The sequence below is a fragment of the Corvus hawaiiensis genome, chromosome 13, assembly GCF_020740725.1.
Source record: "Corvus hawaiiensis isolate bCorHaw1 chromosome 13, bCorHaw1.pri.cur, whole genome shotgun sequence".
Classification (NCBI taxonomy): Eukaryota; Metazoa; Chordata; class Aves; order Passeriformes; family Corvidae; genus Corvus; species Corvus hawaiiensis.
In genome coordinates, this window is record NC_063225.1 from 19,289,927 (window position 1) to 19,316,607 (window position 26,681).

At 42.7% G+C, this 26,681-nt stretch overlaps 2 protein-coding genes and 1 long non-coding RNA gene across 10 annotated transcripts in view; 1 reads left to right on the forward strand and 2 right to left on the reverse strand.

The window, feature by feature from the left end:
- TMEM266 (transmembrane protein 266) overlaps positions 1 to 17,276 on the forward strand; it is a 60,732-nt gene extending 43,456 nt beyond the window's left edge. For all 6 annotated transcript variants that reach the window (XM_048317989.1, XM_048317992.1, XM_048317990.1 and 3 more), the window contains 2 exons: positions 9,443 to 9,493; positions 16,199 to 17,276. In XM_048317989.1, coding sequence (XP_048173946.1) covers positions 9,443 to 9,493; positions 16,199 to 16,791 — 644 coding nt within the window. In that variant the 3' untranslated portion in view covers positions 16,792 to 17,276. The remainder of the gene's footprint in view (positions 1 to 9,442; positions 9,494 to 16,198) is intronic.
- On the reverse strand, positions 448 to 10,742 carry LOC125332757. Its single transcript, XR_007206598.1, has 2 exons — positions 3,606 to 10,742; positions 448 to 847 (listed from the first exon to the last, which is right to left on the reverse strand). It is a non-coding gene; the product is annotated as an uncharacterized LOC125332757 (long non-coding RNA).
- Positions 17,277 to 17,443: 167 nt separating the features above from the next.
- Positions 17,444 to 26,681, reverse strand: part of ETFA (electron transfer flavoprotein subunit alpha) — a 39,236-nt gene continuing 29,998 nt past the window's right edge. For 2 of the 3 annotated variants that reach the window (XM_048317998.1, XM_048317999.1), the window contains exons 10-12: positions 21,842 to 21,907; positions 18,400 to 18,480; positions 17,444 to 17,541 (exon numbers count right to left, since the gene is read on the reverse strand). In XM_048317998.1, the coding sequence (XP_048173955.1) occupies positions 17,503 to 17,541; positions 18,400 to 18,480; positions 21,842 to 21,907 (186 nt within the window). In that variant the 3' untranslated portion in view covers positions 17,444 to 17,502. The other variant, XM_048318000.1, reaches the window with a different exon arrangement.

Genomic DNA, 26,681 nt, shown 5'->3' on the forward strand with positions numbered 1-26,681 from the left:
AAGCCATTAATTATTCCTGATTTGAAATTGTATTTAAAAGCAGACAGTTGAGCAGACTGACCCCTAAAATGCATTTCCCTCTTTTTTGTAGTATTTCAGAGGTTTCCCCAGTGGATATATTATAATTTATGCATGTGTTCCTTGCGGGTTACATTTGGAACTGAAGAGTGTTGTGCACATTGTAAGGAGGCTTGCTGAAATTTTAGTGCTGTGGAGGTTGATCTTAAAAATTCTCCTGTCCAAGGTATTCATCCCAACATCCAGGTTAACAGAGTTACTCATTATTCATGTGTCCCTGTAAAATGCTGCCCACACTTGCAACAAAGTAGACACCCAGTCTTCAGGACTGATTTCTGCATTCAATTAGGTTACATGATTAGAGGGATCTGTGCTTTTCACTGAGAAAAAGACATTCAGCAAATAAGAAAACATGGATTGCTTCACATATTGGGTAAGGTGCAGTTATATTTAAACATTTATACTGAGTATGCAGAATAAATTTCCATTTCCTGGAGATCATCTGAAAGTACCAGAGGAAATGTTTCTTGTGCATTGTATTATATATTGTATACAAAGTCTTTTAGATGCATTGAGTGCTTGTTGTCAGAACCTAAATTACGGTGGCTGTATTTGAACAACTAGTTTCTGTTGAATGAGACAGGAGCTGGACAGAAAAAATTCCGTGTTCTTACAGCAAGGGCCAGCAGCCTGTGGCAGTCTGTCATCACACGGGGCTACCAACACGGGGCCCAACTCAGATGGCATGAGACACCACACCAGTAGTAGTGTTCAGTGTTCACAGTCCAGGGCACAGGCAGTCGAGACAGAGGATTTCACATGTCATTTCCTGGGTTATTTTGCAAAGAGAAAGGTAGTAAGATACCAAGGCTTTAAATCCTGCACTAGCAGTGCTAGCTTAGGGATTGCTTCTGTGCAACTTGGAAATCTCAGCTCACAGCTGGAGAAGGCAGTTACCTCTGGGCAGTAAGGATCCTGGGCCAGCCCTGCCTCATTCTTCTCCCTCCTCACCTCAACTGGGGCTTTCTTCTCCAGCACCAACTTGTACTCCCAGTGATACCCTGCTGCAGGAGCTTTCACCATCCTCACTTTGCCATGCTGCGCTATCTTCTCATTCTGCACCATCCTGAGCAATGCAGGTGTCAGCCAGAGCTGCCTGTGCTGGGTCAAGTGGAAGCAGGGACTGGCTGAAGGTGCCTCCATGTCCTCTGTGTGGGAAGGGCATATCCAGCTGGTGTGGGATCGTCCATGTCCCCACCTGCTGAGGCATGTGCAATACTCAGAGATGTGGCTCTGTAGAGCACAGGCAGCCAAGACAATTTCTGAACCCTCCTGCTTCTCCCACAGTCACACTGGCTGTGCTGCTGTCAGGGCTTCCCACACCTCTTGCTCTGTCTGGAACTTCAGCCACCAACGTTTTAACACCTGACCTTTGGGTCAAGGGTTATATTTTGCAAGTTACCCTCAGTGTCAGACCACATTAGGGATTGCTTTACATCTGTTTTCTCTAAGCTGTGTTTTTCCTCCTTAAAGATTCCAGAGTGATGGCTGCAGTTAATCATTCTGAGTACCACATGGCACTCGTGAGCTCTGAAACATACCTGCCATGGCCTATTGCACTGACTGGGGAGAGGAGAAATGAGGGACCAGTCACTTACACTGTCGAAAGGAAAGCAACAGTGCAAAGCCACGATTCAGCTGTTTGGCAGAACAGGCTCTGATGTGCTGTTCTTTTATGATCTGGCAGAACATTAGCCCTACATATAACACCTGAGGCTGGGGAATGGAATGGAATGCGTGTGTTTTTGCCAAACTTAACTTTGTCAGCCTTCAAAAAATCACTGTCTTCAGAGAGCTCTGAATTCTGCCAAACCAGCAAGCTTGAGTTGGCTAGAGAACACACTGCATGAGAAAATGGGATATTCCATCTCAGACTAATCTTATTTCCCCCATCTATATCGAACAATGGAAACATTCAGTGCAGAATTCTTCACCACGAAGAGCTCATGGAATAAGAAAGCATTGAGACTTTTTACTCATTTCCCTACCTGGAAGTTTTATGGGATAGTGTATAAGTTAAAGCTCCTCAGAGGCAGCTGTAGCTTATACTCTGGTATTTACGCAGAATTTTGTGCAACCATTTTCTACAGCATTCAGTAAAGTAAGTCAGGTAATCCTGACAGTAAAGTAAGTCAGGTAACCATGTATCACATGGTACATGCAGCACCTCAGGGAATTCGTGTAGAGACACACAGTGACCTCCACCAGGAGAGCTGTGTATATGTGCTGGGTGATTTGGGAGTTTTCAATTGCATGTTTTCACCCAGATTTTCCTTCAGCAGATCTCCTGCTCTTTGTATTTAAAGTGCCTTAATTGCAGGTACAAGACTGAGAAGCAAGAGCTCTGGTTAGGTGGACAGTGGGCTCTGAAAGAGTCCCATAACTCCCCAGCCAACATTTCATGCCCTCTCTTGAAGGCCAGTCCTGTGCTAATTCTGTGAACAATGAGCTGTGTGTTCACAGCATTGAAGTGTGCCTCACACACTTCTGTCTCCCCAGAGCAGTTGACCAAGAGATCTCTTGACATAGTAGGAATAACTCTGTGAAAAATGTATGGATATATGGTATTTCCCAATTACTATGGTAAAGTACCAGGAATTTTTTTTCACCTTCAACTTGCTTTGAATTGAGGTTTTATTTCTCTTGCCAAGAATTTTATCTCCAGAGCATATGGAGGCTAAAACACAGTTTTCAGCCTGCAAGTCAAAGGGTACCAGTATCAACACTGGGAAACAAACAGACCCAAGAGAAGGGCAGGGCTGGAGGAGCCGCAAACCCAGGGAAGAGCTCTGACATTTGCTGTGCTCTCAGAGCACTTCAGCTTCTCTGCCTCTGTTTTTGAAGAGCTTGGGCTGAAAGCTGCTGCCTGTGAGTGCACAGCAGCATCGCTAATGATGTTCAGGACCATTGTGGTCAGCCTTTCTCTAAGAGCAAGAGAAATACCCTAAGTGCTTCTTTCTTCTTCCCAGTGCTGGTTGCCATTTCACATAATGGCAAATATCATCCTATCTATTAATCTCTAAATTATAAAGGAAGTTCTAAATTATAAAGGACTTCTTACCTTGTACAGTATGTAACTGGTCATGGTGAGAGTAACAGCTAATGTTTTCTTGTTCTGCACAAATCATTTTTAGTGTTTGGTATACAAAGTTCCAGGCTTCAGGGAATGCCAGGTTCACAGTGCCCCCTCTAGCCATTAATACTTCCTTCCAAAATTTATTATTCTTTAATCTTTCCCATAACATATGAATTAGAGTCCCTAGTGGAAATTCCTCATTTTCCTGCATATATCATTTCAGGTTTTGAAATTCTACAGTACTGCCATAAGTGTAAGATTAATATGCCACCCTTCTATTCCTTTGAGCAAGAACCGGAACTTCACATTGCCACAAACCTTTTTTTAACTGTTCTGAGTCAAATTTCCATTTTTATGGGGTTAGCAGTAAGTCTCTTGCTTTGGGGGACTGCTGCAATTTATGATCATGCTTTAGGGAAAACTAAAGCTTGCCCTCTCCATAGGTACTCACTGTTTTGTAAGTGAAGAAAGTAGGATATTGGGAGAGGAACATGAAAAATTCTGGAGCTTCAGAGGGCTTCCCTTAAGATTATTCATAAGCTGTCTGAGAAGGCAAAGCAGGGCACTGGAAAGGATTTTGTCAGTTGTTCCTTGCAAGGCAGTCTGAGCTGGTTGGATGCTTTTAAACTCTAAGCCAGTTCCTTTGGTGATCATCTGTTAGTGCTCTAATAGAACCCTGTTAGTGCAAAACAATAGATAAAAAATAGTTTATGGTTATTTTCAAATGCTGAAATGTATCTACTTTGAAGTCTACTCCTGGAAATCTTAAGTATCTTAAGTGCATGCCACTTCAACTTGGCTTCTCTCTAGGTGCCTCTTTCAGGCTTTGTGGTTCCCTGTGCACTGACCATCCAGGCAGGAATCAAAGGAATTAAACCTTAAGCAACACTTAGAGAAATGTGTGTGCAGTTAGTGGAGTTAGGCTCTTGTATTTCATAGTCACCAAATGGGTGGGGTAGAAACTGCTCACTCCCAGAAGGGCTGAGCCTACAGTCACGCCTGTGAGGTTGAAGTTGTCTCTCATCATTAATGTGAAGATGTGTGAAGACATTGCTGACAGGTAAAGGAACACAGAACTGGAATGTTTTCCACTGTCTAAGCATGCAGTCCTTTCATAATGATCCCTTTCATAAGCAGATGGTGCTTCCTGTGACAGCAGTGATGTGTTCTGCCCTCTGCCGCCATTCCAGCAGCTTGGTTTCTAAAGTATTAGAAGTCTTTTCCTAATTCTCAGATTACATTTGTTGCCAGTTTATAACAGTTTGTTCTTGAATCCTTTCGCTTAATTTATTCTTGTCTTGATGGTTGTTTTGGTGGCAGCCATATTCTTCCTTAGCCTTTTTATTTTAGACTCAGGAGATGTTGCTGTTTCACAGAAGCAGACCCAAGTTCCTCTGAGTCTGCTTCAGGCTGACTGTGACGAGCCAACTCAGATGTGGATCTGCTGATCCATACTCATTGAGAACAAGGTTGGAAAGAGCACTGAGAATCCCCAGGCCATCCTGTGCCTACAGCCACGCTGCCACAGAGCTGTGCTGCATCCCAGCCATGCTCAAGTCAGCTCACAGTGCTCTTGCTGCATCATCTGCTCAAGTGAGGCCCAAAGCCCCCCATTTGTTGTCAGGATTTTGAGTTTCTGTCCCAGCAGCATCTGCTGATAATAGAGCTTGTTCCATATCCCAGATTTCTTTTTGCACAATGACTTCGACCACAGGTTGATTTCTTACTTAGAACCAGGCTGAAGCTGTTGCTCTGTTTTCTCTGCAAGCTGCCTTTACAGTTGCTCTCAAGATGGAATATCCATGTGCTCAGGCATCCATCCAGCCTCTACAGGGACTGGATGCGTATGTGAATTAACAGTGGTGTGAGTACTGCAGCTTGTGCTAATGTGGCAATCTGTTTTCAAACCAAAAGCAGGGGAAGTCTCCTGGAAAGTGCCAGCTGGCTACTCCTGGTTCCTATTGAAACAGATGAAAGACCTGCCTCTTTAGAAACCTCCTAGTAAAGATTGTTTTTTGGAGGGAAGTTGGGGTAAGACATTACTCTGAGGACCCACTTCCTCAGTGGGAGGCTGCACAGCAGAAAAAATAACTTCCAGTTCAGAAAATTCAGCTTGGAGAGACAGAAGGCAGTACAACCAATAGCAATAAAAATATGAAATAAAACACTCTAATAATGAAATATTTCAAACAAAACCACCTTTTTAAGGCCTTTTCTTGTATGCAGGGGAGTTGCAGATCATTCACTGAAGGCACTGATGAAACAACTAAAAATCGCTGTTGAGGCATTATAGAGCTGAAAGAGATCTGCCTTGGGTAGAATGTCATTTATATGTTTCACCAAATTTATTAGGTTTTTATGGGGCCAAGAGAGAGAGATTGCGATGTTGTCTCTCGGGTCAGATGAGATTATATGGCACTGTACTCTAAATAGTTTATTACTCCCTGAACCATTGCAGTGTGTGTTTTGAGTCCTACAGGAAAAGAACAAGCAGATAACTTGGAAACCTTCATCAGACAAAATCCAGTGGGTTGTCAGACAGATCCTGACTGAGAACCACACGTTTTTTCAATAACAGGGATTTGGGCAGTAGGCAAAAGAGATGGGACTGCAGTGAACAGCCTTGCAGGAGTGGTTGGTTACAGTGCCAGGGGAGGTTGGGTTTATGTGAGATAGGTCAGAGTCTCAGCAGCCTTCCCAGTCAGATATTCCCTTCTGTGGAGTGAAAGCACCGATCATGTTGGAGTCGGCCTCACTGTCCATTTGTGGTCTCTGCTGCCTCACCTCTTGGAGCTGTCAGCCCACACTGCTTGAGCAAACACTGCTCATGGATCACAGAGAACAGCCTGTTCTGCTCCTTCCTTCTCCTGCTCAGCAGAACTCAGCTGAATTCCTCCACAGTGCTGCTGTGGATCTCACTGCCTCCCATACTTCCACTTTGCAGGAAAGATTGTAGATCCATCCTTGTTTGCCACAGGTTTTCACATGGAGAAGAGCTGCCTCACTCTCCCCATTCTGCCTTCTCAGCTCACACCTTTTGGATCTTCATGACTAAATTTCCTGTCATCCAGATTTCCTTGGGGTCATTTGTATGGGTGGATGTGGCACAGAGGGACATGGCTTAGTGGTGGGCTTGGCAGTGTTAGGTTTACTGGTGGACTCAATCTTAAAGGCCTTTTCCAAGAGAAAAGTTTCTATGATTCCTGCTGGTACATGTAGCAAGAGGATCCCAGTCACCATCCACAGACATTTTCCTAAGATTGCTGTTTTCATGGGAATTAAGAGGGAAATGCTTTTCCTTTCTACTTACTGCCAGTTTTTTAGTTTGATATAAATACCATATGGGCATCCTTATAGCTAAAGATGCAAAGTCTGTCTTCTGGAAAAGGAAGTGCAAGTTAACATTTCTGTATATTGGAGGAGATGGATTTATTTCTAGGAAAGGAGAAAATTAAATCTGGGTCCTGAAAATTGCAAGGTGATAGAAATAAATTTTTTTTTTTAAGTTTCTAAAAACCCCATGGAAATTTTGAAGAATTAAGTATTTCTTAAGACAACTCCCTTTCTGCAACTGAAAACACTGTGTAGAATGTAAATAATGCAAGTGCTCTGCCCCTCTTGTAAAAGCTGCTCTTCCCTGCTTGCTCCTACAAACTTCCCGTGTGCCACAAGCCGATCCTGATCCCATGGGATTCCCACTCCAAGCAGGGACTTAATCTTGGAATCCCCACAAGCACTTCAGCAGTGTTCTGTGTTACTGTGCACAACTGTGGCTTTGTGGGTACATTTTATATGCACACATAGGTGCTTTCAGTTGTGTATTTGTTGCACTCTTTGGAACTCCTTTTTTTTCAGCAATGTAGAATATAATGGGAGGTAACTGGAATTGTTTATAACCTTCAATGCCCAAAGCAGCTGAGACTCCCATATGACTCAGATGAGTTTGTTAATTGTCAGTTTGCTTTAATGTAATGATTCAGAAACGTAATCTGTTGAAGTATTTATTCTGCTACTGTTATTTCATTACTCTTTATTGGTTTTTATTCATAAGAAACTACTCATGGTTAAATATATGTGTTTTATATTTACATACACATGCACATATGGATATATTTCTACGTATATATTTAATTTATAGCTAAAAGATAAGCAGTGGTAAGCAATGACATTAATAAGGCCATCACAGAAGAGCATTAAAGTAGGCAGCTGGGAGCTCCCCCAGTCTTGTGTGCAAGTGGCCACACACAGGGCCAGGCCAGTCCAGAATTCTCCTCACAGCTCAAAAGGAGCAGGGGCAGTGCATTACTGGAGTTCCTCTGCAGGTGTTTGGTATTGTCCACTGCTGACATAAAGAGCAGCCTGGTTCTCCTTGCTAACTTGAACACAATGGATGGGTTTGGGAACAGTGCCCTGGTACATTCTGTCAGCTGTCAGACAGGTGGCAGGGCAGCAAATGTGTGCAGTTCTAAAGAAGCCTTGATTTGAGCCTTGTCTTTAAGACATGAAAAGAGAGTGAGTAACTTTTCCAGCTGTTTTCTGTCTTTGATGCAAAGTGTCTTGGCATTTGGAGAGACTGTACTGGGAGCACCCAGTTTGTGGCTTTTGCCAGGTGACAAGGAGGGTGACCCTTGTCCAGCCAGGGTGCTGTGCTGTTTTCCTCGTTTGTCTGCTTAGAACTGAACTCCAAGTTCAAGATGCTGAAAATGCCCTACCAGAAGTACAGCTACACAGGTATCCTCTGAAGGTTCCATGCCTGAACCAGAACCTGTGTCTGTATGGCTGGCAGGTTTGGTGGCACTGAGAGTATCAATTATGCATGATTGAAATGAAGTGTATTTTAGTAGCAGATAGCTGAAAAGCCTTGCAATGTATTCCTAATTCAGCGGCATCGCCTTGAGCTACTCTGAGGCTTCTTTTTTAAACTCAGACATTAGCACAAAGCACACCTCTGACTGCAGGCATTTAAAGATCAACAAGGGCCGAAAAAGCTTTTAAGATCCAATGAAACCAGGAAAACAACCACGTTGCCTTTCAGTGTCAGGTTAGATTGCCTTCTTATGAGTGCAGCTATTTCAGGTACAGAGTGCTTGGTGGTTTGGGTTTTGTTGTGTGAGGAAAGTGTTCCCCAGAAAACATCTGTTTCTTTCACCTGCAAACCGCAGTGTGCTGTGATGAGGCAGGACTGTAGCCACAGAGGCCCAGGGGGACGAAGGAAATCTGGCTCAAAGGGATGAGCATGGGTTTCTGAAACATAGTATCAAAAAGAGCACTTAAAAGGAGAGAATGCTTTTAGAGCACAGATACACCGCAAACTGGGCAGGTCAGGTTGCTTGGAAGCCTGACATTCTCGAGCCCTGCTGATACTGTTTCTTAGCAGCAGTGTTTGCCTTCTGCTCAGAACAAGAGAATTTAATCTTCTTTTTCCACAACAGTGAAATGTTCAGCTTTTCCATAAGATAATAGTAAATTCCCTTGTCATCTGCAGCATCTAAAATCTATCCATGCAGTAGAGCTGTTGCTTTCCCTTCTGTGGTCACATCTTCATTTTTAACTTGCTGTTGTTGAAGTTCAGGTGTAGCTCTCATGCATGTACTACAAGTTAAGTACTACACCCTTGATTTGTAGAACACTTCATAGTAGGTTTTAAGCCAACAAATAGTGTAATGTTAACATTATGCTGTATATTTATATGCATGTGTTACATACACCAAAATAACTCTTCATTCATTTGAAATGGAAAAAAAAAGACATCTTAGAAGGTAGGGAATTACACATTAAAATCATACGTGGTGTCTCCCTTTCTTCTGTGGGGAAGGAGGTGACTTGGGGATGTCAGTGTACAGCAGGAATAAGTCTGCCTGTGCTGGTGCCCTTGGTTCAGCCTGTCAGGATAAATACAAGGTTTTTTCTGTGTGCCCTGTGTAGGAGGGGAGGGCCCTGCTGACCAGGGAAAGGCCAGTGTTATGTTTGTCTCTACAGCAGCAAGGGGACAGGCCTGGGGAACTGGCCAGCCCCGCATCAGCCTCTGAAAAGATCACAGAGCACCTTTCCTTTGGAGCCCAAAATGCCTCATCTCCAGGCTGGTGCGCTAAAGGACTGTGACAAAGGATAATCCAATCCCTGTGTTGGCTGCAGCCACAGCGTGGATGGGGGTATAATGCATTGTGGCCTAAAAATCCAGAGCAGGTGGCTCTGGGCATGCAGGGAGAGGAAGGCCTGCCATGGGGTGGGATTCAGCCATTTAATTAAATAAATGGTCTTCTAAGGGCTGCCTTTTTGATCTTTCAGAGGATGACATGAATAATTACATCAGTCGATACTACAATGAGCCCAGCAGTGGTAAGTGTTGCTTGAAAACACAAACATGAGTGGTATTTTTGCATTGCATTGTGTACTGTAAACCAGACAACACTGAGCAGTGGTGTAGATCTGTCCTGGAAGTGAAACCCACCACAGAGTCTCTGGGTTTGGTCTATGGAAGGGTGTGCTAACAGTAATTCTTCTGAAAGTTGAAGGGCCCCAAGTTTGCTCTTGCTGATGGCACTCAGGATGGTTTGGAGATGTGGGAGAGGTTAATTCCCTGTAGCTGGGTTGTCCAGCCCACAGAGCAGTTCAAATGGATCTGAAAATGAACAGCACGGACAAAACAAATGAAGAGAAAAAAAGTGGGGAGACAGCTTAGCCCAGCACCACGCTGGGAACCTTTCAGAAAGGTTAAACTGAATGGTGGGAAACCTCAGCAGCAGGGCTGTGACCTGAGGGCAGCCTTCAAATGGATGTTCCTGGCAGGCGTCCTGCTTAGCACAGGGGGTTCCTGCCTGTGCTGGGGGCTCTGCCCATGGTGGGGGCTCTGCCCAGCCCTGCTGTGCAGCACTGGGGGCTCTGCCCATGGTGGGGGCTCTGCACAGGCCCAGTCCAGCCCAGCATGGGCTGGCCGTGCTCTGGCTGCTAGCACAGCAGGGCCAGAGGAGGCTGAGCGAGACATATTAAGGTATGTGTGATTTAGTGTAAACATACAGATATATAGATATAAAGACGTGTGAAAGGCTGTGTCTGTGTACATACCCAGATATTTTATTAAAATGCATATATTAAATATATAAAATATATTATGGAGTGTGAGAGGAGAGATGGTCAGAATATATGTGTATGTATTATAGAAATACATGTGTATGTGTTATAGGAATGAAAATATGTATCTCTGTATAATGTATTAAATATATTTATAATCCTGTATATACATCCACACACATGGAAATAGATTTATATGTAGCCAGAGCTACATAAAATAGAAGAGTTGTGTGTGTGAGTGTCTGGTTGTAAATCCAGCTGGGATCCAGGAGGATCCAGGCAGGCTGGAGAGGTGGGCTCCTGAATTCGCCCGGAGTTCAGCAGGGCCAGGGGAAGGTCCTGGTTCTGTGTCTGGGCACTCCCCAGCACAACACCGGACTGGGACCAAGGGATCAAGAGCAGCCCTGAGGACAAGGACCTGGAGCTCGCTGTGACCTGGCCAAGCTTGCCTGCCCTGCTCAGGTGAGCCCCACCTGCAGAGCTTCCCCAGCTCCAGCTGATGTCAGCAGAACGTGGAGCTGCTGCAGCAAGTCCAGAGGAGGACATGGAGCTGCCTGAGGGCTGGAGCTGCTCTGCTCTGGGGCCAGGCTGGGAGAGCTGCTGGGCTGAGGCCAGGCACAGCCTGCACAGAGAGGCCGGGACTGGTCCATCCCTGGCAGTGCCCAAGGCCAGGCTGGATGGGGCTGGAGCACCCTGGGATAATGGAAGGTGTCATGGCAGGGGTGGGACTGGATGGGCTGGAAGGTCCCTCCCAAGCCAAACCATTTTGTGACTCTAGGAATACATGGATATTGTACTGTATATGTACATTGTGTCATATATGTATGGGGGGAGATACATATGCTTGGTAAAGACAGCTTCTGTATATCCGTTTATAGATTAGTATATGTGCATATGAATACATCTACAATATGTTCCTATATATTTAAAAATCTGAAAAGGCATTTGTACATGTTTGTGTCTATACATATATATTTTATATGCACTATAAAAATATGTGTGTGTGCATATATAGCTGTAATGTATTATGTATCTATAGCCATATCCATGCATGGAGAAATAAATACTTTATAAAGATAGGACTATGTATCTATACATAGTCTGTATAAAGATAAAGTGAGGCATATATGTGTGTATATATATGTCTATCCCATATATATAGGGATATATACATACACATTTACTTATATATAGATATGCGTGAGAGAAAGTATATTCGTATTTTATATTTCTTAGGCAATATAGATCAAGGGTGTGTGAATGGCTATATATATATATTTAATATGTATCATATGTATGACATATAACATGGATATATCTGTGTGTGTATCGTGTATAGGTATTATATTAGATCCCTATATACAAATTCCCCACACAGACACATACAGAGGGAAAAAAGTATGTCTATATATTTTATTTTAAAACATAATTACATATATTTTAGAAGTGTGTATGACTGTCTGCATATACGTATCTTTTAAATCTGTATTATGCATGTTATTGTGTGTATTTTTATATATAAAAGATATACTTGTTTTATATGAATATATAGGTATATCCTATATCTGTGTGTGTATAAATAAGGCTGTTTATGCATATATATGCAGACATACAAAGACAGGTAAAGATCTGTGTACTACATTGGTAATTTATACATGTATAAATATATGTAAAGATATATATATATATATATAGGGAGAGATATATGTGGGTAGGTATGTGAGAGCCACTTTAAATACATATATTTAATATTTTATTTTATTATTTATATTTTATATAAGAAAAAATGTGTGTGTATAGACAGATGTATTATATATAGAATATGTGTACATATGTAGATATATTATGAAGGGGAAATGTAGATATATGCATAGAGACATTCCCTCTATAAATATGGATGTGTATATATAAAGCTGTGTATATGGGTATATAAAATCTCTATGTGTGTGTGAGAGAGAAAGCCTCATATGGATACATATCCATAGACAAATGAATTATACAGAGAGCTGTTTTAAAAATGTACACACATGCACACAGAGGTATACAGTATTGGTTTTATTTGTGTCTGTCTCTCTATATACATCCCCAAGCTATACAGGTCTATATATATAAAGATGTATGGATCTATACATAGGTGTAGGTGTATGTAAAAAGGAGGGAAAGGTGTGAGGGACCATGTCTGTGCATATACATGTATAGATAATGAGTGTGTGTGTTTACATACAGCAGTGATGTATTTCATATGTATATCCCTGTATATATATTCCACATGTGTCTACAAAGAGACTCATATATATATATGTGTAAGCATTAGAGCTGTATACATTGTATACTATAGATGGGGCAGATATATATACATATTCCCCCATCTACATGGATAAATGTAGATACAAAAGAGGGGGGACACCCTGTATATATACACCTATGTATTTTATAGAGAGCGAGCGAGTGTGTGTGTGTGTGTGTGTGTGTGTGTAGCGACAGAGAGATACATACACAGGTATATGGTACTGTTTAGATGTATATCCCTGTTAATATACATTGAGAGACATTAAAAGGGGGGGGTGTACATACAATTTTGTGTGTATAATTGATGTCATGTATTATGTATTATATATGTATATCCGTATATATGCAGTCCCTGTGTATATAGAGACAAATTTGTACATGTGCGGTATATATGTGTGTGTATGTATGTATGTATATATATATATATATGGGGGGGGGGGGTGTGTGTGTTCTATTTAAGGACAGCAGACTGTATTTAAAGGGAGTATTGTGTGTTCCGTGTATCAAATGTCCATATGTCTGTATGCTGTATTTTACAGGGGACTCTTCATATATACACACACTGCCTGTATCACTATAGAATGTGTATGATGTGTGTGAGAGACTGTGTGTGTGTGTGTATGTATGTATATATGGTGAGCAGGTATATAGAGGCATATCCTATTTACTTATAGATGTGTATGTGTGTGTATATATATATATACACACACATCCCTTGATAATAGCCCCCATTATACAGACAGTGATAAAGATATATGTGAGTTTTCAAGTAAAGGTACAATTTAATTTGTATTTTTTTTATATATATTTATACATATATATTATGTACATGCATCTTATAAATATATATAGAGAGAGGTGGGATCTTTTTTATTTAGTAATAATTACATATATTTAAGGGGTGGGCTATGTACTATAGTGAATATATGTGTGTGTATATATACATATATATATATGTGTGTGTGTGTAAAATACTCTGTATGGAGCTCACGTATGCACATATTGCCCATATCTGTAGGGAGAAATCTAAAGATTATGTGTATGTAAAAGAGAGAGGGGAAGAGAGACTACATTTATACAGCTATGTATTCTATAGAGTATGTATGTGCATGTATATACAGGTGTACAGCACTATTTGTACATTTCTCTCTATATATCCCCTTAATACACATGAAGATCTCTAGAAAGGTGTATGTATGTGTATACACACACACATCTCATTGTCTATGGATAATATCTATTACATATAACATGCATGTGTCTCTGGGTGTGCTTGGGTGTATAGGTATAATGTATATCCCGATATATACGTTGTCCATGTACATACACACGGTGACAAGTCCGTGCATTTATACAGAAAGGTAAGGCTGTGCATGTGCAAGTGATACTTGTATGGAATCAAAGAGGGGACTATGCAGTGTATTTATAAAATGCCTGCATATTCATAGGTACAGTGTATTATTATGGGGGGACCGTATACTACAGTGTGTGTGTGCATGTATATGTAATGTGTTATATAGACACACACGTACTCCCCATATCTATATGGAGAAATCTATGCAGATTTAGGTTATATATGTATTTAAATTGGGGCAGCTGCATATATATATAGGTGCACATTGTATTATACACAGATGTATATCCCTATATATACATCCCCATAATAAACTTTGCTATCTATAAAAAGTTGTATGTATATATTGTAAAACATGTATGAAGGTTGGGGGTGTCATGTATAGATATAGTGTTATATATGTATTATTTGATACACATTATATATATATCCCTGTATATACATTCCAGATTTATATACACACACCAGAAGACATAAGTATTCATACACAAAGGTAAGCATACCTGTATGTAAGTGCATACATTCTATTTAAAGAGGGACAATTATGTTTTCAAAGGTGGGAGGACAACAGCTATGTCCTATAGATAGTACATGTATATGTTTTGATATATCTATGCACACATGTACACATACACACACAGATATGTATGTAGAAAATGTCTGTATCGTATGTATAGGTCTAGTGTATTACATATGGGGCTTGTATGTATGTATATGCACAGAGACAGCTCTTCCCCATATCTCTATGGTTAAATCTATATATAAAGATTAGGTATGTATAAAATTAGGTGGGTGAGAGACTGTGTAGATACACCTATGTATTATATATGTGTGTGTCTGTACAGGTATAGAGAGAGGTACGTGGTATTATATATTTTTTTATATATATATATCTCTCTATAGATCCCCATAATGTACTGGGAAAGCTATAAAAAGGGTACATGTATATGTGTGTGTGTATGTATATATATATATATATATATATATATATATATTACATAGATGTATATATACATTAAAAGACTATAAGGGGGGAGGGGATGTTCATGTATAGGTAAAATGTATTCTGCACATCCCTATAACTATGTTTGGAAGCTATACACACACAGTGAGAAATCTATGTATTTATATATAAAGGTAAGTACATGTGTGTGAAAGCACAGGTGTGTTCTATTTATAGATAATAATTATATGTATTGAAAGGTGAGATGTATTAATAGTCTCTATATCCTGTGTTATGTAGAATCTCCATGTAGTTTAAGTCTAAAGATGTGTATATAAATAGCTATGTAAATACAAAGGGAGGTGTGTTCATATATAGGTAGGTATCATCTCTTACATATATATCTATCCAATAAATACATATACACATACAGAGAAATATGTATGCATTTCTACAGAAAGGTAAAGGCGTTGTATACATTTTATGTAATGGTAGGTAACTATGTCTTTCAAGGGGGCACTGTATCTTGTGTGTGTATAACAAAAGGTCTGTGTATAATGTATTCTATATGGGCCTCATACAGACAGTTCCTCATCTCTATATATAAAGATCATGTGTACATAAAAGGGGGGGGAGGAGAGACTGCATCTCTACGCCGGTGTATTTTATGTAATAAATGTGTGTGCTCATGTATGTATATACAGGTATGTGGCATTATGTATAGCTGTGTATCCCTGCCTTAACATCCCCAGTGTATATAGAAGGAGATAGATAAAAGGCATATGTGCATAATTTAAAGATGTCTCGATAGGGTGGGGGTTGTTAATGTGTAGGTAAGTGTGTGTGTATCTATTTATGTATATCCCTATGGGTATACACACACATATAGAAAAATGAGTACAATATGGGGGATTGTATGCTGTTGTAGCAGTACCTAATTCCAGATATTTAAAGGGAGGGACTATGGCCTATAGGTACTTATTGCCTGTCCATGTACACAGGCACAATGCATACATACATACCCCTTTAGCTATATGACTAAACCTCTAGGTGTTCATGTTTTGGTGTGACTGTATATACACACACATATTTAGGCATACAGTGTAAGTTACAGCTGTGTATCCCCTCTACAGCTGCTCCCCCTTGAACAAACAGAGATAGGCATAGAGAAGGCTGTTCCTGTTACTGTATACATAAATATATGGATGCATTAAAGGGGGACTGTGTAGTGTAGTGTGTGTGTGTGTCTCAAATGGCTTTGTGTACATAGATACAGGTACAAAGCATTACACATGAACTTGCTATGGCTCTCTATACACCTCTCTAGCCACTCACCACTGTCCCTGCCCGCATGGGCTCTCAGCTGCTCTGTGCTCTGTCCCTGCAGACAGCGGAGTCCCTGAGGCCGCCATCTGCGTCGTGACCACAGCCGCCATTGACGTGCACCAGCCCAACATCTCCTCGGAGCTGTTCACGGTGGAGGTGCCACTGCGCCTGGGCAGCACCGGGACCTCTGCCAGCATCACATCAGGCAGCGCCTCACGCTCCACCGTCAGCTCGGGCACACGGGGCTGCAGCGAGAGCAGCCAGACCCTGGGCTCGTCCCCAGACTGCAGCACGGCCTGCGAGGAGCTGGCCGAGGCCGGCGTGGGACCACAGCCAGAGCTGGTGCCCACCCGGCAGCGCGTGGCCCACGCTGTGGTGCAGGAGCTGCTCTCGTCCCTGTCAGAAGAAGCCTGCTTGGTGCAGAAAGGGCTGGATCCTGTCAACCTGAAGCTGCCCAGCCCAGCAGGCTCAGTGGGGACCAGCCCCGACCTGGGCCACCGGCTCAGTGTCTACAACCGCAGGAATCAGGAGAGTCCTGATGTCTTCCAGCTCAAGCCACTCCTCGACTGCCCCCAGGGTGCCCCAATGATTGAGGAGAAATATGGGGCCCTGGGGCCCCCAGAGCCACGGCTGGGCAGGGTTCCTGAGGCATAGGGCCAGCCTGGGGGATAGGGACTCCTGTGGGGAACACACTCTCCACGCTGGCCCACGAGGTTACCACAGGTGAGGTGGCAGTGCTGAAGGCAACCTGCGGCATCTCCTGCAATGGCCACCAGCCCAGGGCAAGGCCAGCGGCACCTCTGCTCGCCAGTGTCTGTGGAACGTGACCTCCTGCCCTGCCACCAGCTCTGGGCCAACTGGGACCTACGGTGGCCATCTGGGAACAATGGACCTTCCAGCAGTTTTAGGCCAATATGGACCCACAGTGCCTGGAGAGACAAACAGACTGTGCCGGAAACACTATGAACCTTTCACCAGTCCAGGGCCAGCAGAGCCCCATAGTGCCCAGGGGCAGGATAGAGCTGCTGGACAGCTTGGGCCCAGCCTGGCTCCCCAGTCAGACCCCCAGCCTGACCCTACCCAGGGGCTGAGCACAGCTGGGAGGGGTGTGGAGATGGGAATAAAAATTGACAGACACATACTGCCTCCTGCCTTGTATCGCTCTTGCCTTCTTCTCTTACCTGTCTTCCCTGTCTTGCTTTCTTCCACCCCGCCACTCCACGTGCCGTGCAGTTGACCACCAAAAAAAAACCCCAACAAAACCAAAAAACAACCATCCCAACACCACAGTGACCAACCCCACCTCTTTCCAGTAAAATCCTTTATTTGCCCTTACTCCACAGCGCCAGGTCCCATCACCAGCACTCACTTCTTCTTCAGGAGCTCCGTCATCTCTGGCACCGCCTGCAAACACGAGTGCCAGGGTAGTGCATGTTCCCCTCTGACCCCCTCAAACTCACCCCTGTGCAGTTTCCAGCCCTGCAATTATACTGCCCACCCTCCCACCCAGCACACCACTCCAGGGGCTGTGGGTCACCCCAGCTCACAGCACTCCCCACTTCTCTCCTGCTGAATAAAGCCTCTTAATTATTTAAGAGAGCTACATTTCCATTAGGTGGAAATAATGCATTCGTACAAAATTTATTAAGGAAATTGTCTACATCGTGTTTCTTCAGAATGTGACTTTGTCTCTGGCTTACAAAGAGGCCCGTGCTCACCACGGAGCCAGCGGGCATCATTTCAGGAATGGCATTAAGTGCTGGCAGGGCTTCTGCCTGTGCCTCCGTAGAGCCACGACACTCCTGCCACGCACACGTGTGGCCATGCACAGGCAGTGACACACAGGCCCTGGGGCAGGGCTGGCTCACGGCTTGGGGCTCCAGAGGGAACTGCAAGCTCCTCCTGGGCACTGGTCAGTGAGGCAGCAAGCCCAAGCAGAAAAAATCACACCTCCTGCCAACTCTGTACTTCCAAACTTTATGAAGCTTAAAAATACATGCAGGAACCTATGTGCGGTTATTTCCAAAATGGGTCAACCTCAGGAAACCAGAATCAAGGCAGGCTGGCTGTGACAGCCCCCCCAACACAACCTACTTGCAGGGATTCAATTTTAAGCATGTAAATTATGACATCAGAAAGCAAATTTTTAAACAACCCAAAGGAAACACCCTCACACAGACATTGTTAACACTCATTAGATTATATTACGTAAGCTCCTGTCAGCTCTTCCAAAGTTATACTGCACATCAAGTTTAGCCTCACCTGAAATAAGTCTGCTACCAGTCCATAGTCTGCCACTTGGAAAATTGGAGCTTCTGGATCCTTGTTAATAGCAACAATGGTCTGCAAGCAAAGTTAAAGCACCATATGAATCTAGATATTGATCATCCTCTGGGGCTGAATTACAGTGCCAGGTCTTAGCCAGGAAACGGGCTATATTCTCTCCAAGCCCCAAGAAACAGATTTATCTGGGTATTTAGTATTTTTCCATCTCAAAAACAAACATCTCCCCCTTCCACATATACCACAGTCCCCCTGAAAAAAAAACCAAACCCCTCCCTTCCCTGCTCATCCTACACATCTCTGCCATCCTTCCCTGTTGAAAAGCTTAGAAAAAAATTACTACAAAGGATTATCTGCACATTCTAAACTGCACCACTGCAGAACCAACCTGGAGGCAGCAGTTAAAAAGCACAGTAAAGCCCTGCCCAGAGGCCTCTCTTCTTAAAATGGGATATGCAGCATTTAGTGTGTCAGACAGTAGAAAACAGCACAACAAATCCCAACACAGTGATCCAGAAAGGGTCTTGGTTTAAACTCTGCCATACAGGTAAATCATCTTGTAACAGCCTGTGAAAACTTCCAGCAAAATAAGCACGGGTGGGTGTCCACATAAAAATCTGCAACAGGATGGGGAGCACTCCACAGAGGGAGGGTAAAGAATCCTGAAGCAAACCCATCAGCTCACAGAAGGAGCCTTATACCAAGCAGGAGCCCAAAGCACAGCACTGGGGCAGTTCTGCCTGCCCGCCTCCACGCTGCCACTGCAGACAATGACTTGGGGCAGTTCCACCCCAACGGGCAGCTGAGGCACTTACCTGCCACACCCAGGATGCCACACCATGTGTGTTTTACTGCCTCCACTGAAAGTCCAACAAAATTAATAGCTTGGTGAGCATGGGCCTAGTGGCAGTAACTCAAAGAGAAAAGTTTACAAATCCTGTGGTTTTAGGCCCACAGAAATGTTATTTCTTGGTAGGCCATTTGTCCCCTGAGAGTCCCTGTAAAGGACCCCATCAGATGTGCAGGCAGTACCCACAGCAGAGTAACTGCCCTTGCCCTCTGGCCAGCTCACAGCCAAGGACCTGCAAGTGCTGCAGCAATGCTGCCCTTGAAATGTTCTCCCCATAGGTTTATTGGTTTTATTTCAGTTACCCTTGTTTGCAAATACAAGCCTCCCCTGACAAGCTGCAGTGCAGGAGGAAAATCCAGGCTGTGATCCCCAAGAATACTGGCCCAGTAAAGACTTTCTCTGACCCTACTGAGGCCTTGCCATGCCTTGCAGAATTATCCACAGGGGCTGATGCTGAGGCCCAGCCAAGGCCAGCAGTCAGTGACACCACAGGGGCTGCCAGCTCTGTCCTTAGCACAAAAATAATTAACACTAGTTGCTTGCAAAGCTGTCTGATGTTTTGGTTTGGCAGCCTAGCCCTTCCTCTGCCTCCTTTAGCTGAAGTAACTTCAGTGAGATTTGCTTCTCTACCTCATTGCTAACTCAGGTAAGCAGCAAAAGCATCACCTTGCTCACAACAGAACTTTGTGAGTTAAAGCTCTGAATAAGAAAAGATAGGGGAACTCTCATGAGGGAATTAGAAATAAGGAAAAATTCTTTCTCCAGGTCTCCTCAAGAGCTGCATTTTCTACCTTGCTGTAAAAGAACAAATAAATTATACATTTCACTTAGTAGAAAGCATCTGACTGCTTTGGAAAACATATCCTGAAGTGTACAAGTTCACAATGCCAGATTATTCAGAGGGCCGAGAGAGGACAGGAGACGCTCCAGAGAGCTCCCATGGCTGCCTAAGTCTTTTCCATAACTATCCCACCTAAATGCTTTAGCTGAAAGGAAGGCAGAACACATTCCAAATACCAGTAACTAAATCTGAATTTTACAACACTTACACTAAAAAAACGGTGAGATATGGGAGAAATTGAAGGGTTAAATATGCATCTCATATCAACAAATTTAATCTGTCCTTATTTCTTATAGCAGAATACCTCAAAATATCAAACATGCCATTGGAAAAGCCATAAAAGCAGAGATTTTACTGTTAGGATAGCACTGCTCAATATTTTTCTGTCAAAGGAAATTTTGGCACTTCAAGTCAGAGGTTCCCAGTGTTGCTGGCAGTCTAAACTGAGATAAGGCAGCAGATAAACACAAAGAGGGCCACATCAAGTCTTATGCAGCTTTCAATACCCAGTTTTCGGCCAGTGGCTGCTACTCATCCCACCTGCCCATCTCCTCACTGACCCAAGGGCACAGCTGGAGACTGAACTCCTCCAAACAAAGCCACTTGTGCCACTGTGGCCCAGCAGTGTCCAGAGGAGCCGAGGTGGCCATGGCAGCAGTGCTGCACCTGGACTCTCCCTCTGCTGCACTGCAAGCAGGAGACACTGTGGCAACACTGTTCCACTAAAGCCCTTGGGAATACACTGCTACGATTCCCACCTCTCAATAGTGACCTTCACCCCTGCCCGTCATTCACCCTTAAAATTTTGAATTTTGGTTGTTTTTTCTCCACTGCATCAACTAATGCTAACACCACTCAAGTCCCTGCTTTTAGAAAGGGTATCATCACCCCCCGCCCCCAAAATATTTAAATAATACATGAGGAAAAAAAAAGGTAAGAAAGCAGAGATCATCCTACCACACAGGCTGGCTTGTGAGGACAATTACCAGTCACAAACTCACTGGTCTGTCACTGGTTAAACACGAGAAACTACCTACAAAGTTTTGCAACCCTTTTCCTCAGCTTTATAAACTATTCAAAGTTGTGGCTTGGTTAAGGTCATTCCCTGAAAATAGAAAAAAAAATACATACCCTTTTAAAAAATTATTGTGGGAGGCAGGACCTCCAGTTTTTGATGTCTGGCATTTGATAGTATCAATCAGCAGCTAACTCTGCTCCTCTTTCCAAACACTGCACTGTGGACCAAACTGGCAATTCCAATTTTGGATTATTTGCTTTGGCAACTAACGAGTTAAACCTTTTAAAGTTTTACTGCCGTTTTATAGCAGGTTTCCATTTGAATGGCTAAATGCAGGAATGTCAGAGACATCTTTTACTTTATGGAATAGTAAGTTCATAATTCAAATTGCACATTGTTATGCATGAATTAATATGTCATAGTCTGGAATAAAGGCAAATGGAACAATTGTATAGAATTCAGGCGTATGTGCTTCGGGTTGGGGTTTTTTTAAACAAAGTCAATTAGCTGCTTCCACTGATCACTTTAGGTTGTAGTGCAAATGTTCTTCTACTGTGTGAGATGTTTTGGCACAGTATCTGTTTTTTTTGTCAAAAAGTGTTTTAAAGCAGCACAAAAGTAGGAAAACCATCTAAAGCACTGATGCAAAAGCAAGGGAGTCAACTAATTTCCTTCCTCAAAAATCTTTTCTAGTACATCCACCTTTACATACCTTGCTGTCTTTCATTCCAGCCAAGTGTTGGATTGCTCCAGATATTCCTACAGCAATATAAAGTTCCTAGAACAAAACAAGAGAGAGAAATTTTTGGTACCCACACCATAGTCTCAGTAAACTCTCACAAACCTTAATCCAAATCAATTACATGCAGCAGTTTTTGCATTACAGTAGTTTTCAATACTAAAGGCAGCTGACGATGCAATGATGCAATCCTGGGGATGCAATGTGACTGCAAAAGGAGAGTCCCAAAGGAGCATCTGGCAAAGACAGATGAGGGGGGAAAAAAATAAACGAAGTCTGCATCAAAAACATATAACAGTGCTCAGCTGAAGGACAGGGCAATCCATGTTATCCATGACCCTGGAGATTCCCAGTGCAAGTATTAAGCAAGATAACCAACAGATGGATAATGCAGTTGTCCGAAGAGCAAACCAAAACTTTTGTCCAAAGCCCCTCAGAGGCTTTAAGACAGAATGCACAAAGCTGAAATTCGGGTGTTAAACTTTGAAAGGTTTCCTATGGAGCAGGATAAAGCTTTGAGGTACCCAAGTGGGCTGGTGCACTGCACACCTGCAGTTTCTGTTCCTTACCCCAACCCTCCATGTCCACATGGCCTGAAGCGTTCCTTCCCCGCTCACTGTCCCCTCCCACACAGGATGAGTACAGAAGGTTACACCAGGTACACCAACATCTTTACACTTTGGGGTTCCCAGTTTCACATCTCCAAAGAGTCTTACATTCAAAAGAGATGAAAATTTATAGGCAAATAAATCTGTATCAGCTGTTTTATTCACAGCTGAAAAGTATTACTTCTCCTTGGGCTGAAAGTCATCCATTCTATCATCTATCCAAAACCAAGTGTAATTCAGCTCCCTGACAGTTTTTCCAGCACCACAAGTCCAAGCAGCAGTCAGAGCTGTACTCTTTAGCTAATATTACAGAAGAAAACTAAAGAAAGTATTTTTCATCAACTGATTCAGTAACAGAAATTAACACAAATTTAGTTAGGGGCTCATCTGTCAAAAGCAATCAAAAGGTGGTACTTCACACATGCTTAGAAAAGACACAACCTCAAATACTAACAGAATTTCTCTTTTAAAAATACCAAGGATACTCCATATCTAAGAAAATACAAGTATAATTTAATTCAATAAATAATTCTCGGGGGCCAGGGAGGGTAAGAGGGTCAAAAACAATCTTACCACTGTGCAGCTGAAACTGCATTACAGTTAAGTGGCTTTTAGCATGGCAGAGGTAAGCCCAGCTGTGGGATATGCACAGACCTACAGAGAAGAGTGGCAAACGAAGGTGTTCAAACACAGACCCACAGAGGCTTCTGCCATACAAGCCTCAGAGTCATTACATCAATTAAAAAAAAGAAGACGATTGCTTTCTGATGTTTCTACAGCTAGAGACTCTGCTCATTATATTGTTTTTTAAATAGGAATAAATAAATGAAATTTATGAAGTTTTTCTATATTCTTATACAAAAACTCTCCTGTAAAAACTGAAGGGAAGGGGAAATACAGCAGGAACAAAGTATTTCCTATCAAAAAGGCTTCCTTTGAAATTGAAACACGGAATCTAGTCCATGTACTTCCACAAAACCACACAGCTGGTGAACACACTCCGAAACTCCTTGGCCTCAAGTAGGCTTTTACCAAGTGGATTACTATTGGAGGTCAATCCATTTTAACCACAGCTGCGATGTAACATAATATGTCCACATTAGAACTCATGGTAAGAACGCGGTATTTTAATTACACCAAGTAAAAGAACAGATGTTACAGGAGAAATTATTCTAACATCATGCTGTCTTTAATACAAGCTTTTTTAAAGACACATTACTGTAATTTGATTTTTTTTAGAGCAATTCATTAAGTGCCAGTCATCCAGACTACCAGATACTCTTATCAGTCTGCTTAACATTGTGAAGTTCAGTCTTTGGAAAGAATCCAGCTAACCAGGAGCCAGATGCCTATGAATATATTCTTTAAAATATCTAGGAAAGACAAGGATGTTTCATTAGAAGGACATTTGTAAATCACCAGGCTTGTCTAAAAGTATTTATTAGGCATCTAGGCCATGGCCTTCTAGATTATGTGCTTTTGGCTCCCTCGTTCAGACAACTGGTCCTTTCAGTCAGCTCTAACCCTGATGGGAGATCACCTCAGCAATGTTTTCATACAGAGAACACACAGGACAGCAGGGTTCTTATCAACAGTTCTATGCTGTAAAAGATTTGACTGCTTAAATACTAGTTTTAGTCTATTCTGCAGTTCAGTAGAAGGGACCCAAAGGATCCACAATGTCTAAATGACAAAGCTTCAGGTCTGTTCACTGCTGTCCATGAAGAGAATTCAACTGGTCATCCAGAGAGAATATAAAGCATTGAGAAATTCAAATCCTTATTTATTTTCAGAGTAGTAACCTTGTTTTGATGTTTTCCCTGAAATCACTAACTTCTATCAGGCCTTTTGCTGAGTCCTGTCATTGCTGTGTCTAAGTCCCAGGTCAGGACTGTAGCCCCAAGCCCCATAAAGCAAGTGAGGGAGGGAAGCAGAAAGCAGATGGGTAACCCAGGGCAGAGTCCCTTCCAGAGTGTGCTGGGCCATGGCTGCCATGGCAGCACAGAGCACAGCAAGCTCTGCAAGGAGCTCTTGGTCCTTCAGAGCTCATCTGTGCAGGAGACCCACAGCAAGGCACAGAACAGATGAATCAGTCTGGGTCGCACCTCTCAGGGGCCAGACATGGCTCTACACCAACTTCAAGTTCCAGCTTTCTGGAACCCTGAAAGTTGCTCTAATTACTGCTGTCAGGCAGCTGATCCACAGCCCACAATTACAGGCACTTAGAGCAAAGTTCAGGACATGGAGTAGCATTTATCAACTCCCTAGTGTTGGGCACAGGCAGATTTTTACTGAAGGGCTGCTGCCAGCACTGTGCCACACAAGAACGGGCAACAAAACATCACACACTTTCCAGACCAAAAGGTTCACAGCACTGTGAACAAATGAAGTGCCAAAAGCAACTGAAGTCAAGGAAGCGAAAGTTTTGGTGGTATAAGAACATGACATCAGGTTAGAAAATTGCCTTGGCTCTCAGTAACTTCATTTCACACAGGAAATACTGTACATACATCACAGCCATGCCACAAATATTTTTATGAAGTTGCTGGCAGACATCAGCACAGGGAAAGGACACCAGAGAAGAGTGCTGATGGCAAGGAAGAGCAGGATGGAGGGAACACATGGCACAGGACACTGAATGCACCAAACAGCCTAAGACTGTACAAAGCAGAGGACAAGGAGGCACCATGAGGAAGTACCAACACTCCAGATCTGCTGCTGCTGGAAGGGCTCGGTACATCAGTAGTGGGCAGATGTGAAGGGGGGCACCAGCACCCACAAGGCTCCTCACAAGGGCTACAGCAGCAATGTGACTCTGCCAGCAAACTGGCAGAAAGGCCAAGAGAGCTTTAATTTGTCCTGCCAGACAGAGACCTCCACGTTTATAAGCACAGATTTGCATCACAACCACCCCAAAAAAGCCCAACAACTCCAACTCCCAAATTTATCCTATTCAAAGTCAAGATTCCAAATCAAAAATCCACCTTCTCAGTTGCTAGATAAAATATTCATCTAGACTTACATTTTTTCAACAAAAATGACCATGGTACGTCTTATAGAGTCATTACATGCTAATCATTAAAATGAAAAAAATCCTCCTTAGCTATTCCCTAAACTCTATTTCTGCTTCAGACATACCCAACTCGTATACTGGCAGACTTCACAAGCACAAATTTGCACATCTTGCTCCAGAATCCATACAGCCAGTTACATGCTGTTTGGATTAATGCACAAGAGTGCCGCATGTGGGTGATTTTAATTACCAACATGCCAATGCAGTTATGTTCCTGTGCATACAGACTCTTCCAATTATTTACAGAATAATTTGTGGCATATGATATTACTTCATTTATACTTATGAGAATATTTAAATATGCCTTAGGCTGCCTTGAGGCAGTTAAGGGACATTTGCTTAAGAGAACTACAAGAACACTTTTTATTTCAACTCCCAGTGCCTCTGAATGGTGCTGTGACAGACCACAGTGCAGCCACAGGTGCCCCACAAGCTGAGGTAGCTACTTTGCAAGCATGTTGTCAGCTGCTATTGATTTTTATGACAATTTTTGAATTATGCTGAAAACCTCCAACACACATCAATTTATCATCCTACCAATGGCATGCTTTTAAACAGGCCAGTTTAATAAACCCCTCTGGCACATGCACTATTTTTAAAGGCAGCTCAGATATTTTATTTTCTTTGCAAGAGTGAAAGGACAATGAAATTAGAAATCTTTGTGATCAAAATTGCTTTGTACAAGAGATTCCTTCCAATTACAAGCTATTAACCCAATAAAATATTTTCTGGCTTGACAGTAGTTCATCTCTATTACACTGTGTATCACACACTTCTCCAGTATATATTGCTTTGATGCAGCTGAACACATCCTATTCAAGAAGCAAACATTACTAAACTAGAGCCCAGCTACAGTTTCTTTTTCGCTTTAAGAACCTTTGATCAGCCAAGCTATGTAATTACTCTTCAGCATGGTTAGGGTGTCTGCTGGAGTGCAGGGCCATACAGCATTTTTTTTCCCCTCTCCAGGGAAAAACACATCAATTGCTTTCAGCTAAATGCACTCACATATGAATATTTTAGTACAATTTAATGTTTCTGCACCAACCCCAAAGGAGCAGAGCATCAATTTGTGAACATAGTTTTCTTGGAGTTAAAAGCTACACTGGATAATGCAGGATGAAAGGGGTTG